This window comes from Dendropsophus ebraccatus, chromosome 3, assembly GCF_027789765.1.
Source record: "Dendropsophus ebraccatus isolate aDenEbr1 chromosome 3, aDenEbr1.pat, whole genome shotgun sequence".
Classification (NCBI taxonomy): domain Eukaryota; kingdom Metazoa; phylum Chordata; class Amphibia; order Anura; family Hylidae; genus Dendropsophus; species Dendropsophus ebraccatus.
The window spans coordinates 98,045,967-98,064,790 of record NC_091456.1 but is presented as its reverse complement, the minus strand read 5'-3'; the positions used below and the strand labels follow the sequence as shown (position 1 = coordinate 98,064,790).

The window sequence follows — 18,824 nt, the reverse complement described above, 5'->3', positions numbered from 1 at the left end:
ATTTTTCACGCCACATTGTTCTGAAAATCTGTGAAGCACCTGTGGGGTCCAAATGCTCACAGGGCCCCTTGTTCCATTCCTCGAGGGGTGTAGTTTTGTAAATGGTGTCCCTTTAGGGGTGTTTTTTATGTTTTGGCACCCTAGAGCCTCTGCCAACCTGAAGTGGTACAGTCAAAAATTACCAAATATAATGGAGGAATTGAAATTCCCTGGGCGCTCCTTTACATCTGAGGCTTGTGGTTGCGTCAAATAGCGCAAAAGGGCCATTATGGGATATTTCTATAAACTGCAGAAACGGAGCACTAAATATTAGGGTGCATTTATCTGGTAATAGGCTTATAATTATGAAAGATATTTGATTACAAAAAAATTTCTGAACAGAATATTAAGATTTTCAATTTTCTTACACACTTAGCTTTTACTTCTGTGACTCACCTAAAGGGTTAAAAAAAACTTTCTGGATGTGTTTTTGCACAGTTTGGGAGGTGCAATTTCTGAAATGGGGTGCTTTGTGGGGCTTCATAACATACAGTCCCCTCAAATACACTTCAAACGTGAAGTGGTCCCTTGAAAAATCAGATTTTGAAATTCTATTGTATTAAAAAATTGAAGGCAAGTTTAATAAATGCCGCCAACATAAAGTAGACATATTGCTAATGCTATTTAATATCTAATTTATAGTTCAACAGAAAAGAATAGAGGTATGTTATAAACAAAGTTCCTGTTGGAACGTAATGCGTAGGGTATCATGGGTCACCACGTGTATGCTCCTCTTCCTCTTGAAATGGTGATATAACTGCTTTTTTCCTGTACTTATGTGTGTTTGAAAAAAAAAAAAATTCCCTTACTTTTTGCACTAGCTTATTTTGTTTATTTACTTATGTGGACATGTCACGGGAAAAATGCTCGAGGGGGTGTACATCTCACCCAGGTTAATACGGAGCATGAGATGGTGAGTCCAGGAGGCATCTGTGCTCAGCAGTGTTATGCTGCTGAGCTATTATTTATTATTGCCGGGCCTGGACTTACATGGAATGGCAGATAGGTTTTGGTAGTGGGATTTGCCATTCCCTCCCCCCGATCCAGGTCAGGTTTTGGGGTCAGGTGTCTCTGGTCCTAATCAGCCTGACAGAGAAAAGCCCTGCAGAGGATCCTTGGTTTGTTCTCAGACAGGAGTGAACAGCCTGCATGGTGTGTTTGCTGGGAGCTGGGGATACAGCCACTGCTGGGGCTTATGCACACCCTGCAATACTACCTGCCGAGTGAAGTGTCAGGAAGGAGACCTGTGTATTAGTAAGCGCCCAGACGGGCAGGACTTTTTGTTTTGTTTTATTCTCAATGCACGGTGTTGCTGTATTTATGTTGCTGGACCGTTTATGCTACAAATAAACACCAAAGCTGTTTTTATAAGTCCAAGTTTGCTGCCTGAACTGTGTCCAAACACACCATCCCCCGGGAAGATCCCTACAATTGGTGGAGGATGCGGGCAGAATGTGTGTAAATATGGAATGGGGAGCATTTGGTGACAATGGGTGTCTGGATGATATCCGAACACAGTATGACAGAGCTGTCGATGAAATGTCTCTAAATTCAGGAAAACAGAGATATGAGAAAATGATAAGTGGAATGTACCTAGGAGAGATTGTAAGAAATATTCTAATAGACAACAATTGGTGCTGCGGAGCGGGCAAAACGGTTGCTAGGGGCAACGGTGTGCATCAACTTGGCTACAGCTGCGTATGTCCTGGGTGAAGGCTGCTGCTTCACTCCAAAAACAAACAAGCAAAATGGAGGAGATGATGAAGCAGTTAATGCAAGTGAGTTTGCAACAACAACAGGCATTGGCCGCACAACAACAGGCTCAGGCAGACGCTAACCTGCGCCATGAACAGGCGATGGCTCAACAACAGAGACTTATTGAGCACCTGATAGTGAAGCAAGAGGCGTCTGCAGGTGCTAATCCCCAGCTGGTGTCAGCAGTCGCTCCAGAGACTTTTTCTGTGAGAAGAGCCGTGCAGCGAGCGCTGCAAAAGATGACTGCTGATGACGATGTTGAGGCCTACTTAACTGTCTTTGAACGTGTGGCTGAGAGAGAGAAATTACCAGCCACTGAGTGGGCAGAAGTGATTGCGCCCTATTTAACAGGCGAACCTCAAAAGGCCTACTATGACCTCAGTGAGCAAGAGGTCAAGGACTATCCTCGGCTAAGAGCAGAGATACTCGCCCGACTAGGAGTTACTGCTGCTGTCCGTGCCCGGAGGGTACGCAACTGGAGCTACAATCTGGACAAATCAGCAAGGTCCCAGATGTACGACCTGATCCATTTGGCACGAAAGTGGTTGGAGCCAGACACCTCTACTCCTGCCCAGATCCTAGAGAGGGTCGTGATGGATCGCTACCTCCGTGCACTTCCTGCTGATCTACAACGCTGGGTGGGACAAGGTGACCCTAGGAGTGCCGACGAACTTGTCAACCTTGTGGAGAGGTTCCAGGCGACTGAGGACTACCTCCGTGATGTTCCTGCAGCACCATCACCTCCCCGGAGTGCCAGATCTGTGCCGTCAGCTGGTAAGAGACTTCCATCTATTGGGGGAGTGTGGAGGGGTGCTGATAGAGGGAAGAGCGCTCAGGCGGTGTCTCAGGGGCAAAAGACTGATGATGGTCCCCGGTGGCTAAGTGGCCCTAAAAAGGACTCCCTACCAAGGAGACCAGGCCCTATCCAGTGCTGGAGATGCCATGAGACGGGACATATGTCTGCCCATTGCCCTCTTACCACTGAGCCCATGGAGTGTGACGCTAGCCGGCGTCAGTCGCTATTTGCGGAATCGTCATGTGTTGCAGTTCCTGGACTAGAGACTGAACCGCAAATCTGCAACATTACTGTAAATAACTTCCCTGTTAAAGCGTTGCTGGACTCAGGAAGCCTTGTCACCTTGGTGCATGCCAGTCTGGTGGCTGGGGACTTGGTGCCAGAAAGACATATGAGTGTGGTGTGCATACATGGCGATACAAGGGTTTACCCTATAGTACTGGCTAATGTTGGGACTGAACTAGGCACTGTACAATATGAAGTGGGTGTGGTTAAAAACCTTATGCATAATGTAATATTGGGGCGTGATTTTCCGTTGTTCTGGGCTCTATTGGGGAAAACAACAATCCCCTGAAAGGAGTGAGGAGACCCCTAAGTCTATTGCATTACCCACGGTAAATGATAAAAATGTACAGGACAAAAATGATGTTTTTCCTTTGCAGGTCCTGGCTGGTGAGGAAGAGGCTCCTCCCACTGAGCAGAATGTTCCAGACTTAGAGGTGTCTAGGGATAATTTTGGTACTGCACAATTACAGGACCCCACTCTCAGAAATGCGAGAGAGCAGGTCACTGTTATGAATGGGGTACCTCAGGAACCAGAAGCTGAGAAAAAGTTTCCACATTTTTCTATGACTAATGATCTCTACTATAGAGTCACCAAAAGTAATGATGAGGTTGTGGAACAGCTTCTGGTGCCTAAGTCGTACCGGCGTCAGGTACTCGACATGGCCCATAATCATGTCCTTGGGGGACACTTGGGGACAGATAAAACGCAGGAGAGAGTCCTCCAGAGATTTTATTGGCCTGCGATTTATGCTGACATAAAAAAATACTGTGAGTCGTGCCCCACATGTCAGCTTAGCGCCCCAGTGTCGCATTTCCGCAGTCCTTTGGTTTCGCTCCCCATCATAGAGGTACCTTTTGACCGGATCGCAATGGACTTGGTGGGTCCCATTGTAAAGTCGGCTAGGGGTCACCAGTACATTCTAGTTCTATTAGACTACGCGACCCGCTATCCTGAGGCTGTACCCCTAAGAAACACTGCATCTAAAACAATTGCACGGGAATTGTTTTATATGTTTTCCAGGGTGGGGATCCCCAAGGAAATCTTGACTGACCAAGGTACCCCATTTATGTCAAAGGTGATGAAAGAGCTATGCAAACTGTTTAAAATCTCCCACCTACGTACCTCTGTATATCATCCCCAGACAGACGGGTTAGTGGAGAGGTTTAATAAAACCCTGAAACATATGTTAAAAAAAGTGGTGGAAAAAGATGGTCGGGATTGGGATCACTTACTACCTTACCTCATGTTTTCTATTAGGGAAGTGCCCCAATCATCCACAGGGTTCTCTCCCTTCGAGTTGGTCTATGGTCGTCACCCGAGGGGTTTATTGGATATAGCGAAAGAGACATGGGAAAGCGAGTCCACCCCATACAAGAGTGTTATAGAGCATGTAGCACAAATGCAGGACCGTATCGCCACTGTAATGCCCCTAGTAAGGGAACACCTCCAGAGGGCGCAAGAGAGCCAAAGCAGAATTTACAATCGTTCTGCAAGAATCAGGACATTCAGCCCAGGTGACCGGGTACTCATTCTTGTTCCCACTGTAGAAAGCAAATTCTTAGCAAAGTGGCAGGGTCCCTATGAAATTTTAGAGAAGGTCAGTGAGGTCAACTACAAGGTACACCAACCAGGTAGAAGGAAGCCTTTTCAAGTTTATCACATAAACTTGATCAAGCCCTGGAAAGACAGGGAATCCTTGGTGGCGACAAATCCTGTGGGTCATCTGTCACCACCAATCCCTCTGGTCAAGGTTGGTGACACCCTATCAGTGTCACAGAAGCAGGAAGCTAAGGAGTTCCTGCAGAAAAATAAAGACATGTTTTCTGACCTCCCAGGGCGTACGCATCTCATTAGTCATCATATTGAAACTGAGCCTAGAAGCAGAGTAAACCTTAAGCCCTATAGGATACCAGAAGCACGGAGGGAGGCGGTATCGTCCGAGGTAAAACGTATGCTTGACCTAGAAGTCATTGAGGTGTCCCAGAGCGAGTGGTCCAGCCCGATTGTGTTAATCCCAAAGCCCAATGGAACTTGGAGGTTCTGTAATGACTTTAGAAAGTTAAATGAAATCTCCAAGTTCGATGCGTACCCCATGCCCAGGGTAGATGAGTTGATAGAAAGGATGGGTAATGCCAGGTACATAACTACCCTCGATCTCACTAAGGGCTACTGGCAGATCCCACTCACTCCTGAGGCTAGAGAGAAGACTGCATTCTCCACCCCTGATGGACTCTTCCAATACGTAGTGATGCCATTCGGGTTACATGGAGCCCCTGCCACTTTTCAGAGGTTGATGGACTTGATTCTGCGACCACATCGTGGTTACTCCGCTGCCTACCTCGATGATATGGTCATTTTTAGCCCGGATTGGGAAAGTCACCTCTGTAAGGTCCAGGCGGTGTTAGATGCCATAAGTGATGCGGGGTTAACCATCAATGCAGAGAAATGCGCACTAGCCTTAGAGGAGGCCAAATACCTGGGCTACATTATTGGGAGGGGGTTAGTAAAACCACAACTAAATAAAATTGAGGCAATACAGAATTGGCCTAAACCCCTCACAAAGAAACAGGTCAGAGCTTTCCTGGGTATTACGGGCTATTACCGAAGGTTTGTGCCGAATTTTGCTTCAGTTGCAGCCCCACTAACTGACCTGACAAAGGGTGCGAAGTCCGCAATGGTGACATGGACTCCAGAGGCCAAGAAGGCTTTTCAAAGCCTTAAGTCTGCCTTGTGTCAGCAACCTGTGCTAGTTACCCCTGACTTTAGGCGAGAGTTTTTGGTACAGACAGACGCCTCTAACACAGGGTTAGGTGCCGTCCTCTCACAGGTCGTGAATGGCGAGGAGCACCCGGTGATGTACTTGAGTAGGAAGCTATCCCCGGCCGAGAAAAACTACGCCATTGTGGAGCGAGAGTGTCTGGCAGTGAAGTGGGCCCTAGAGTCCCTGAGGTACTACTTGCTAGGCAGGAAATTCAGGTTAGTGACAGACCATGCCCCCCTAACATGGATGAAGCTAAACAAGGAGAAAAACGCAAGGGTGACTAGATGGTTTTTGTCCCTACAAAACTTTAATTTTACTGTGGAACACCGGCCAGGGAAATTACAGGCAAATACTGACGCCCTATCAAGGGTACACTGCCTGTGGGGACAATACGCTCAGCCCTCCGGTCTGAAAAAGAGGGGGGGGATGTGTGGACATGTCACGGGAAAGTGCTCGAGGGGGTGTACATCTCACCCAGGTTAATACGGAGCATGAGATGGTGAGTCCAGGAGGCATCTGTGCTCAGCAGTGTTATGCTGCTGAGCTATTATTTATTATTGCCGGGCCTGGACTTACATGGAATGGCAGATAGGTTTTGGTAGTGGGATTTGCCATTCCCTCCCCCCGATCCAGGTCAGGTTTTGGGGTCAGGTGTCTCTGGCCCTAATCAGCCTGACAGAGGAAAGCCCTGCAGAGGATCCTTGGTTTGTTCTCAGACAGGAGTGAACAGCCTGCATGGTGTGTTTGCTGGGAGCTGGGGATACAGCCGCTGCTGGGGCTTATGCACACCCTGCAATACTACCTGCCGAGTGAAGTGTCAGGAAGGAGACCTGTGTATTAGTAAGCGCCCAGACGGGCAGGACTTTTTGTTTTGTTTTATTCTCAATGCACGGTGTTGCTGTATTTATGTTGCTGGACCGTTTATGCTACAAATAAACACCAAAGCTGTTTTTATAAGTCCAAGTTTGCTGCCTGAACTGTGTCCAAACACACCATCCCCCGGGAAGATCCCTACACTTATATCATATTATTTTTATATGGTATGTAGTATAATATGGTACACACTATGGATCATTGATTGATATAGTGGTCACACCTTCTTATTCAGCACATAGCACTTTATATGCTATAGGAGGAGGGTCTGTGGGTTGTACTGTTTACCGTGTTGTAGGCCCGGGGGGTCCTTTTATTATATGGGTCCCTCATGGTTGTGGATATTTTAAGTGTTTTTAAATAGTGTATAGGGATTCTGTTTTGTTTCTGTGCCATTTTATTGATTTTTTTGCCTTTTGGAATAATTTGTAATAAATATTTTCATAGTTTTGTATTTCTTGTTGGAGTGCTCCTTTTTATAACATACCTCTCGTCTTTTCTGTTGAACTACAATTGGTTATTGGTCTGTTATAGGAAGCACTCAGTTTAGGGTTGTGCGCCCCCCCCCCCCCCCTTTTTCAATTTCCTAATATCTAATTTATGTGGCATAACCATTTTCCTAACAAGCAGAAAATTTCAAAGTTAGAAAAATGCAATTTTTCACATTATTTGGGTTTTTTTCATAAAGATAGGCTGTAAGTATAAACTCAAATTTACCAGAAATATAAAGTGTAACATGTCACGAGAAAACATTCTCAGAATCGTCAGGATAGGTAATAGCACCCCAAAGTTATTAATGGATAAAGTGACACGTCATATTTCTGAAATTTGGTCCGGTCCTTAAAGCGTAACTGTCATGTTTTTTTTTTATTGCAGAAATCAGTAGTATAAGCGATTTTAAGAAACTCTGTAATAGGTTTCATCAGCCAAAAAAGCCTCCTTCTGTACTCAAGAAGCAATCTCCCAGCCTCCCCCCTGACTTCTTATCTGTGCATTATCAGGCAAACACGTCTTCATTACAGAGAAGCCAGTGAAGACGGGCTCTGCTTTCCCATTCTATCGTTATGGAGGGAGGAGGGGCTGGGGGATTTGAGGGAGCAGGAAGAGGTGACATGAAGGTCAGCTGTTTGTAGACTCTCTGGGCACCTAAACCGCAGGATTCTGGGGTCAGAAAGGTCAGTGTTTATCTATGAACTTACTGAGAGAAGATTGCAGGCTGTTGTGCTGTGCAGGACTGCTCCGTGCTCAGTCACTCCTAACAGCCCCTCCCCTCTCCATAGCCACATAATGGAGACAGAAATCCTGCTTCATTTGATGTGAGGGGGGAGTCTGGGAGATTGCTTTTTCAGTACAGAAGGAAACTCTTTTAGTACATAAAAACTATTACAGAGTTTCTTAAAATCGCTTGTACTATTGATATTTAATGTTTTCAGAAAAATGACCCTGAAATGACAGTTACGCTTTGAGGCCATTTTGGGCTCCATCCTCAAGGGGTTAATAGAAGTAAATTACAAATCTATTAAACTTTCTGGCACCAGTTGATTTGAAAGAAATTTTTTTTTGCTGGATAAACCCTTTAACCTCTTGGATGTGTTGTGCATTACTATTTTGCTTGGGTTCCTGTTTTTGTTACTGACCTTGACACTGTTCTTGACACAGCTAGCTCCTAGTGATGTGACTCCTATTTCTGCTACTGCTATGCTACTGAAAATAATTTGAGAGTATTATGGGGACTTGTCCACATCTATTTGTGAAGGTTATAGTGAAAATCCCTTGGATTCTATAACCCAGTCTAGCCAGCACCAACTGCAATGCAGTTTGGAGGATTCATGTGCAGAAACATGACATAATGATAGCTTATAGAGGTTGTCCAACATTTTTTTCTTATTGGAAAGGGAATAATTTGTAATCTGTCCCTTTCTCCTTGTCCTTGGGCACCCTCCTCTGTAGCTGCTTTTTGGATTGTGTTTGTTTACATTAAGAAAAGAGAAGGAGACAGCACATCCAAAGCAAGGGGGCGGTTTAATATCACACCAGTGCGCCAGCCTTGGGCCAGGTTCGGTGAGACGGGCACCCATCCTCCTATTATACTACTATTACCTGTGCTGTTGTATGCATACATTGTTGTTTACATTAAGAACTTCCAGGTCAAAGGGGTCAGCAGTGACATCACAGCTCTGAATTTAGCTCCGCCTACTCTACCCATAGGCAGGGAAATGTATGTCTTTTAAGAAGCATGATGGCTCAGTGTCTGCCAATTACTTATATTATCAAATAAACTAGTTTTTAATCTGTTGTAGGACTACAAACCCCACCATACATGTACATGTTATAAGTTGTAGTCCTGGATTACATATACACTACAGTAAGGTCATGTGACTAAGCCTGAGAACACAATTGGTGGTCTAAATAAAAATAGAAGTGTTTGTAGAATATGCAACACTGATGAAGATAGGGATAGAGAGGGAAATACAGACCTCTACTAATCTTTGAGAAGGGGTACTCCATACATTGATTATGACATGTATGCATTAATTACACCAATATGAGTTGTTTTTTGTAGATTTGATCAGAGAGAATTAGATTAAAAAATAATGTAACTTTATGATCACTTGCCTCATCTGTTTTAGGAAACGCTAGCTGTATTTGTTCTTAGCATTTCTATAATTGCCTTTTGCTCAACTTATTTCCAGTTTTAGATAATCAGAAAATGGGTTGCCTGGTTGACGTGTTTCATGAAGCGCAGCAGCGCATGTATTCTGGTATACCCCAAAAATGTATTCAGGTATTTCCCATTTTTTTGTCTATTCTCATGTTGTCTCACATATATTAAGTACCAAAAAGGAATACAATGAATCCTAAATCAATATTGATTCTTACAGTAAACATGGATCCTATTGACTAGATATTAAAGGAGAAGTCCAGGGTCGGCCAATTTTTTCAAAAGAGCCGATAAGGAGGTGGCTAAATATAACTACATGGGTCCCGTCTCAGCTGCTGACTGGCTGAGTAGACCTGACATGTCACTACCTGGGTCCCAGCTCAGACCAGAAAGCACCTGGAGGATCATGAACCGGAGAAGGGGACCCCTGCGCTAAAGCTGGGGAGGTGCATATGTTATGTTCAACTATCTCCTCCCTGGCTCTATTGATAAAATGTCCGACCCCGGACTTCCCAATTAAATATTTAACAGTTGAAAACATTATTTATTACCTTTGTGTAGACACCCCAGGACAGCTCTGTTTCCGTGACCATGACCACGATACCAAACATCCCAAATATTAGAGCGTAGTCACTGAGCCTTTTCCTCTTCTCAAACAGGGCTCTACGATGACCCAGTCTGTAGCCCACGTTTTGGTTTTTCTTTTGGCCCTTATGACCACCTTGGCTACTGTCGTCCCCTCCCCGTAGGCTGCGGTGAGATGCTTTGATGGGGTCGTTTTTGCTTACTACCACTTCAATTCCTGGGCTGTGTAGAGTCTGCAAGGGTTGGGTCTCTGGATCTGTATCGTGGAGGTTCCTCCTAGAGGAGCTTAGGCTGCTGAGGGGTCTTGGGATTCCCCCGTTGTATCTGCAGCTGTTCATGGCTATGTCCGAAAAACGGTTGGACTGTCTGAAGGATGCTGCTGGACCATCATGACTGATGGGCTGTAGGTCAGCGTTCCCCTATGGGACAGATACACAGATATATTTGTTACAAACAATTTGTATTCCGAATAGTTTTGTATAATTTAGCTGATGAACAGGTTTTATACTACATAAATTATCATGAAAATGGGACTAAACAAAGTATATTGAAGACACACTATATAATGAAAAAATTTATTTAATACTGTATTATGTTTACCAATGTAAAAAATATTTTAAATTGTTGGGCATATGGTACAAAAGACAAAGCAGGGCTCAATCATACAAAGCATTGCTATAAAAAAAATGCTACCAGACAGTCAGATCAATTGTTACAGTTTACAAGCAGCAATACACTGGAGGAGAATTACTTTAACAATGCAATTTGGCTAACATTTTTTTTTTTTTTGCATAATTGTGATGAAAAAAACTGAAGCCACCCCATTATACTTTCTAGGACAAACCACTTTCCCTTTTACAAAAGCAGCAGGATACAAATTCTGGTACCCTGTAACATGTACTCTGTATCTCAACATTCATGTGCTATGTTGAAAAATACAACATGTTACATTATTACAGTAGAGTCTTATACAGGTTTAGGCTATGTTCACACTACGTAAAAGTACGGCCGTTGTTGCAATCGACAACAACAGCTGTACTTTGCACGTATATACACATTGCCTCTCCTTCTATGGGATCCTGGGATTTATTTATGTATGTATGTATGTATTTATTTATTTATTTATTTTTGGAACGCAACAGGACCAGGGGTTTAGTATAGTTATGTTAAGTTTTGTGCACAAGTTCTTATGAGTTTTGTTAGTATTAATATTTGTGGTATTATTGTGGGTATTATCTGTGTTAATATTAGTGTTGTATTGGAAAAAAAATCTAGTTTGCATGTGTGGGGGTTAATACAGCGGTGTGTTTGGTGAGTATGAGGCTAGATCAGCCAACGCATTTATGGACTCTAGGACTTGTATATATTATACTTTATTATGTTATTTATAGTGTTGTTTCGTTATTGTTGTAATGTTTTATATTTAAATTATATAAAATAAAAGATCTACAGGTTCAGGCTATGTTCACACAATGTTAAAATAAGTGCAAAACACCAAATGTTATTAATGAACTTGGACATTAATATTTGCACTTATTTTTATATTGTGTAAAAATCGTGTCAACTCCTTACCATGGAGTTGAATGCCAGTATTAGTAGATGTCCCCTACTTGTATTAGTCTATGTTCACACAACACCTTTTGTTGACTGTTTTTCTGAACGGCTGTCATTATGGCACCAAAACATGACTGTTTTGATTTTGGCACCAAAAAAAAATGAACAGCAGCAAAACAGCCATAAAAGACGTATGAAAATACCTTACAAAGTAAAAGTTATTTTCTATGGAGGAGTATTGAAAGCATGCTCTGAGGGCCCCATCTTGGAGTACACAATGGGGGCCCCATCTTGGAGCAAGGGCCTTCCACCATTATTCACAACAGTGCAGCAAGCGATTCCATTTTATACTATTCTCTATTACAGGAAGAGTCTGCCCGATGCGATCTCAGTGTCAAGCAGCCTCTGTGCTGTGAGTGGTGAATACCATTTCTGCTGACTGTCGTGCACCCTCCCTGCCCTGTGTACTGTATATAGAAATATTCAGTACCTGGGAAAACATACCCTGCTCTATATAGAGTGTGTGTGGCAGCACTAGAATAGAGCAGGGGATAGAGAACTGCAGGGATTATAGCCCCTTACTGCTGCCTGGCATCAAAAGAATGTTTACAAATAAAAACTATACTTAAAAAAAAAATAAAGGCATATTCCAACATAACTTTAGTAAACCATTGCATTAGCAAAAAAAATAAATAAAAAGTTTAGAGTGAGTCTAAAAGGTCATTTACATACAGCCAAGTCTAGTTTTTTTTTTTGGGGGGGGGGGGGCTGTTACTGCTTACCTATATGTCTGGACAGTAGTACAGGCTTTATTACACTTATTTACAGATGTGAAACATGCAGCTGAGAACAATGTGTGTGTGAATGGGCCTGGAAACATCTCTTTTTGGTGTTATTTTTTGTACCCCAAAATACTGCCCTTTTTTTATCCTCCGTGATGCTGTTCTTATGTTATTTTTTCCACAAATGTGTGTTTTTGTGGTGTTTTTTTCCACCATGTTTTTCTCATTATAATTCCTTGAACATATGATTCATTCTATCTACCAGTTTTGTCCTATGTGAGGAAAGATCTTTAGGTCATCCGGGGAGCCAATAGGAGATAGCGGCGGTCTGTTGCCATTCCTATTACACGGAGTGACGGCCAGCAGACCATCGTTATTGTTAAAAAATTTCTCAACATGTTGAAAGACAAGGATCAGCCAACACTGTGCATGTGGGCTGATCATTTTAACAGGAGCTATTACACCAAGCCATTATCCCCTATAATCGCTTGGTGTAATAGGGCCTTTACTGCTATGCTAGCTGTATTGTTTTGTATACAATATACAGTCACTGTACATTGTAGTACAGAGAAGGACGTATTCACCCATGCAAAGTACATGAGTAGTTATCAGGGTCAATTCTAGCTTTTCTACTGCCTGAGGCTGCCCCTCGTCAACCCTGAATATTATTTTTTGGCAGAAAAGCTGTGTACTGTATACCTCTATATTATAGCCACTGTTATATCACTAGACAATAAGTAATATTATTATAACTGGGATCATGTGAACACATGAAAAAAGGTTTTGCAGTTTTAGTTCCTGCACTCACAAGAAAACACATATTTTAGTTTAGGTGGACTGATAGCCCTGTAGGTGTGTCTTTAATTGAAAAGTCCATTGAATTCAATAGTAAAAACGTTAAAAGGACGGTAAAAAAAGAAAAACTATGGGTGAACAACAAAAAATAAAGTCTGCTGTTTGCAATAGACGTCTTTGACACGATCATTATTTTGACGTCAGTGTAGACGTCCGTTATTTTATGAACTCCTGGACGTCCGTCATTGCATTGACTTCAATGCACTGCATTAAAGTCAATTAAATTGTGGCAAAAACAGACATCTTTTTAAATAGAAAAAGCGTCTGTCTTTTCTCTTTCTTAAACGTTGTGTGAACATAGCCAAAGTGTCAAAATAAAAGTAAAATATGTTTGTAATTTTGAGGTAAAAAATGGCCATATATTCAATATGATTATGTGCTCCATTGAAGTCAATGGGAAATCTCCCATTAGTGCACACTGTATAGAATAACAGGCGTATTTTATTATGACCGTCCAATTCCATCCAGCAGAAAAAATAGAAATCCTGACCACAAACAACCAGAACAAAGGCCAAAATAATATTTTTTGGTTTCCATCAAGTGATTGGGGTCCATGAATATCTTTTCTCAATGCATTGTGTAAAACGTTGTCCAAAAAGAGCCTAAGAGCCCTATTCCACCGGACGATTATCGTTCAGATTATCGTTAAATCGTTCGAATCTAAACGATAATCGTTCGGTTGAAATGCAGTTAACGATTCACGACCGAACGAGAAATCGTTGATCGCTTCATAAGACCTGGACCTATTTTTATCGTTGCTCGTTCGCAAATCATTCGCATTGAATAAGACATCGTTCGGTCGTTCGCAATAGATACGAACGCAATAGCGAAGAAATACGGAAGAAGAAACGATCGCAATTACGATCATAAGTAACGATTATCGTTCCATGGAAATGAGTGAACGTTTTCAGGTCTTTCGCAATAGCGGTCGTTTGAGATAGTTAATCGTTAACGATTATGCTAACGATAATCGTCCGGTGGAATAGGGCCCTTAGGCTTGTGTAACATTATTACTTTTATAAAAAACTACAATTTTTAATTCAGATTTCAAATATATACTGCATCTGGGCTTCACCAGCAGTCTACATCTATTGTATAAAAAACACAACATATCAGTGCTGTATGGATAATGAGCTGCAGCAAATCTCAGCAAATCACAGTGCCTCCATAACAGTGCCAGGCACAGTGTAAACCTCAGCACCTCCAGTCATAACAATTCTATATCTTGTAACCTAATATTCCACTCTGCACAAGAACATGTCATTTCAGATGATGCATATCTGATACGTCACATCCTGGGACAATAGGACTGTGCTGCTGAATCTGTAACGCTTGGGAGGCATGGTGCCCCTTGTGGAGTGCTGTACCTCATCAGTGAGGCTTGTCACATCCTTTAGAAGCAATGGCTTATGTCAAAATATGCTGACTCTTAAATGAAAGTGGCATTCCAGCAATTTCTTTTACTATATAGAATTATCTATTATCATATAGAAACTTGTGTTTATGCTCCATTATACCTGTTTTAGTTGAGGGTTTGAAAGGGGTACTCCAAAGAAAAATGTTTTTCTTCAAATCAACTGGTGTCAGAAAGTTATATAGATTTGTAATTTACTTACAAATTTTAAAATATTTAAAAAATCTCAGTACTAATCAGCTGCTGTATGCCCTATAGGAAGGGGTGTATTTGTTCTAGTTTGACACAGTGCTCTCTGGTGCCATCTCTGCCTTTGACAGAAACTGTCCGAAGCAGGAGAGGTTTTCTATGGGGATTTGCTACTACTCTGGACAGATGGCAGCATAGAGAACTGTGTCAGACAGTAAAGATTACACCATTTCCTGCAGAACATACAGCAGCTGATGAATATTGGAAGACTTGGGATTTTTAAACAGAAGTAATTTACAAATCTGTATAATTTCCTGACACCAGATTTAAAAACATATTTTTACTGGAGTACCCCTTATCCTGCTAACTCTTACATGGCAGGCAAAAGCATTAGAATATAGTGAACTGCCATCACAAAGTGGATAGCAGACACAGACATTGTAGGTCAGGGGAGTTTAATAACTGAAGCTAATTATTGTAGTCAGTCACCTTCTACATCACTGCAATATAGGGCAGAAATTCTCTCTTCAGCAGCACTCTCTAAATGTAGGGGTAAATGTAGACAGTAACAAGCAGGGAAGAGCATGGTGGGAAGAAGGGGGAGGTATCTGAGTGCTGCCAGAAATGAGTTGATAAATGATGATGATGATGATGTAATCCTGCAGTTCAATGAAAGCCCTTTAAATAAGGCAGTCTGACTTATACAAAAAAAAGTTAGATTAGTGGTCAGTCAGGGCCCTAATGACACAGCTGCCCATGGTAAGATGATTCAAAATGTACATATTTAACTGTGCTGAGGTTAAACAAATTACACTTCTGTAATATTACTGACGAGGTAGCGCTGTATACCACAAAAAAGTGCTGCTTTAAAGGCCGGACGGTGTGCTCTCAAAAGACTGTGAATCAGTTAGAAATATAAAAAAAGGATCAAAAGGTCAAACAAAGTATAACACATTTTTTGTCAATTAGGGAACAAACGCTCAACAGCAAGATCAATCCTACAAAAAAGCAATTATTCTTCAAACATCGTAACTAGTTGCATCATGTTTAGCAGCAGTAAATTTAGCCAAGCACTTGCTCTCACTTACTGTAATTAAGGCAACTTTCATACTACGATAGAGAAATGTTAGCCCATTATTTATTGCAGTACTACTACTACAAAGTTTTGGGTATTACCTGCAAACTTTAATTTGTATAATGGGTCCAAGGGAAAAATCTATAGTTCCTAATTTCTTCAAAATCATGAAAGTCATAAACAAATAGGGCCTGGACACTGAGCTACATTACCGTAATTTTCTCATGGCAAAGTGTGATTTTCAGATACTGGTAGAAATTTAAATTTGAGCAATAGTAATATGAGGAATGTTGACGGGATCCTGGAGCATGAACAGCTAGGTTTGGGATTAAGGCTGTAACTAATGATCATGAGTGTATCATAAATAATGATCATTATTTACATCTGTAAACCTCAAAAAAAAGTTGTGTGAACATGGACACTTTTGTCCAGTTATGCAAAAGTACTGTGGAAACACCATCACATGTTTCTCAACGTCAGTGAGCTAGCCAGACCTTCGTCCAGGAAGGGACAAGCCAAGGGGGGGGGGGGGTGGTCTGCACTCAAGGAAACCACCTTATAACAAGCCACAATCAAAGAATGACTGGACTTGTGAAATACCTCAGGGTCAACCTTCGGGATGGTTGACCTCATTCTCTTGAATGCACTTGAATGCACTTACTAGGCTTTGCTCCCACTAGCCAAAATCATACTCTACACAGATGAGGGGCAAATATCCCAAAAGAGCTGTCTCTGGATAGAAACCTTGCTAATTTATTTTGCAAGTCCACTCAATCTTTGATTGTGGCTTGTTGGAGAGTTGTTTTCTTTGACTGGAGACCCCCCTTGGCTTGGTTGTTCCTTCCTGGAGGAAAGTCTGGCTAGCTCACTGACATTAAGAAACATGTGATGGTGTCTCCGCAGTACTTTTGCATATTTGATTTCCCAGGGGGCAATGTTCCTAGATTCACTGATGTTGAGAAACACGTGATGGTGTCTCCGCTATGTTTTGATTGATCTCCCTGAGGTCAACCATAATTCTCTTGAACATACTTTTGTCCAGTTGTCTTACAGAAGCTCATTGAAGACGGCAACATTACGATAAAAATCAACCAATAAAGTTTGATGAATAGTTGTTATGGGTCAATGCAGGGAAAAGATATAGTGGTTGGCATTAACGGGAGATCTATGGCTGGTGCAGTTAGATCAGAGGACTTTCTTATTTAGAAAGTGCAAGTGGGGGTGCTCTCTCCCTCAGTATGAAAAAACAGTCATTCATGTTGTGTGCAGAGAAGAGAAAATGAGCTGACACTCACCCATATTCTGCAGTTTCACAGCACTTTATTGTTCATAATCCATAAAAACCTTCGGTGTGAACACCGTCGGGCGGCTACGACGCCGACACCCTTCTAAACGCTGATAGCTGTTTTGTGTGAATCCTACGCTTCCCAGTCTGGAGAAGTGTGGGATTCACACGAAACAGCTGTCACGCTATCAGAAGGGTGTTGGCGTCGCAGCCGCCCAACGGTGTTTACACCAAAAGTTGTTATGGGTACTGTGAAAAATAAGAAGGAAATAAGTTGCCAACTTGTGGATATCTCCACATATGAGAAACTTGCCAGGAAACCCCTTTGGTTGGGTTCACACTACATTTTTGCTGTGTTTAATGGATTAGTTTAATGAAAAAAAAACTGCTGGAAAGAATGAATGAAAAACTGATGAAAAAAATGGACGCATTTGTGTGCATCCATTTTGATCCGTTTTTCTGTTAACTTCCATATAGAAAAGAGAATCAAAAGGCATCTGTTTTTTTAGAGTACTTAAAAACTTGGTTGACCACGTTTTTGTGCACGCTAAAAAAAAGGATGTTTTTCAACCTTTTTTTTTTTTTTTAATAATGGAAAAATGTATCAAAGCATATGCACTCAAATGCATCTATTTTTTCCAGTAAACGCACAGCAAAAACACAGTGTGAACCCAGCCTTACGTACAATTAGAACAAAAATATGTTACATACTCTCAGACCTTGAAAAATAGGTAGTCCAACAGCATCCAGATACAGTGTTCTTTACATCTTTATTGAAAGTCCAAGCATTAAAAGTACAACGTTTTGACCACATATACAAAGAATCATGAGGAGTCAAAACATTGTACTTTTAATGCTTGGACTTTCAATAAAGATTTCGAGAACACTATCTGGATGCGGTTGGACTCCCTATTTTCCAGTTCATGTGTCTACCACTTGAGATTGTGGACATCCCAGCGTGTATCCACTGACTATTGCAAAGTGGAACAACTGGTGCTGTAGGACCCTACCTACTCTTTGTATACTCTCAGACCATGTCACAAAAGGTGCAGAAAGAGGCCCCAGTGATACCAGTTCTACACGTTTTACTGAAGGTTCACAAACACGTCCCTTTTGTACGTTAATACCCTTGTATTGATAACGTTATTTGTAAGCACTGGTCCATCCTGGATAGAGCTTACCCTCGTGGTGAAATTACACCCATACCCCCCAAATTAACAATAACAAGTCAACAAGTCTTTATAACAGCTTAGTCAAAACTGAATGTTAAACTAAAGGCCCTATTACAGCACCAACCAGTCACATCAGCGCTCACTTGCTCCTCGTTCCCCGCACACTGCTGGTGGTATTACATGCACCAACGGCGAGCAGGTAAGAGCAGGAGGGGCCGGGGGGAGCTGCGGAAGGGACTTGCCGAACGATCTTTAGGTCGTTTGTGGAGCCCATAGGAGATAGCGGCTCCTACTAATCGGTCGGAGTAACTGCCAGCAGACCGTCGTTATTGTTATGGGGTTATTGTTAGGGGTTGGCCACTTTAGGGTACAAACACACACGGCTTATACGCTGCGTATTTACTGCTGCGATACGCAGCAGATACGCAGCAGATTAGATCTAAATAACTGAACACAGTATCGTATCTGCTGCGTATCTGCTGTGTGTGTTTGTACTCTAATAGTAAAATAGGTCAGTACAAAGTATTAGTAAGTGTACTCACTGTATATACTGACAGCAGCTCCCTGTGTACCTCATAGAGCTAAAATCAGACTCCTCTTCACCAGGCTGTGCTGCCCTGCTCTGTTTTGTTTCAGTCCACAAAATGGCTGACATGGAGGAGCATGTGACCAAGCCCTGTCCCCTGTGTCCTCCATAGACATATACAGGCTCAGTGGTGGACACTGGGGGGCGGGGCCTGG

The 18,824-nt window shown here is 42.2% G+C and overlaps 1 protein-coding gene across 3 annotated transcripts in view; it reads right to left on the bottom strand.

Moving 5' to 3' along the window:
* The window catches only part of KCNN1 (potassium calcium-activated channel subfamily N member 1), a 117,462-nt gene that overhangs the window by 91,123 nt on the left and 7,515 nt on the right, over positions 1-18,824 (bottom strand). The window contains exons 1-2 of one of the 3 annotated variants that reach the window (XM_069962306.1): positions 18,626-18,711; positions 9,724-10,176 (exon numbers count right to left, since the gene is read on the bottom strand). In XM_069962306.1, the coding sequence (XP_069818407.1) occupies positions 9,724-10,095 (372 nt within the window). In that variant the 5' untranslated portion in view covers positions 10,096-10,176; positions 18,626-18,711. Of the gene's footprint in view, positions 1-9,723; positions 10,177-18,625; positions 18,712-18,824 lie in introns of those variants that run through there. The other 2 variants (XM_069962307.1, XM_069962305.1) reach the window with 2 other exon arrangements.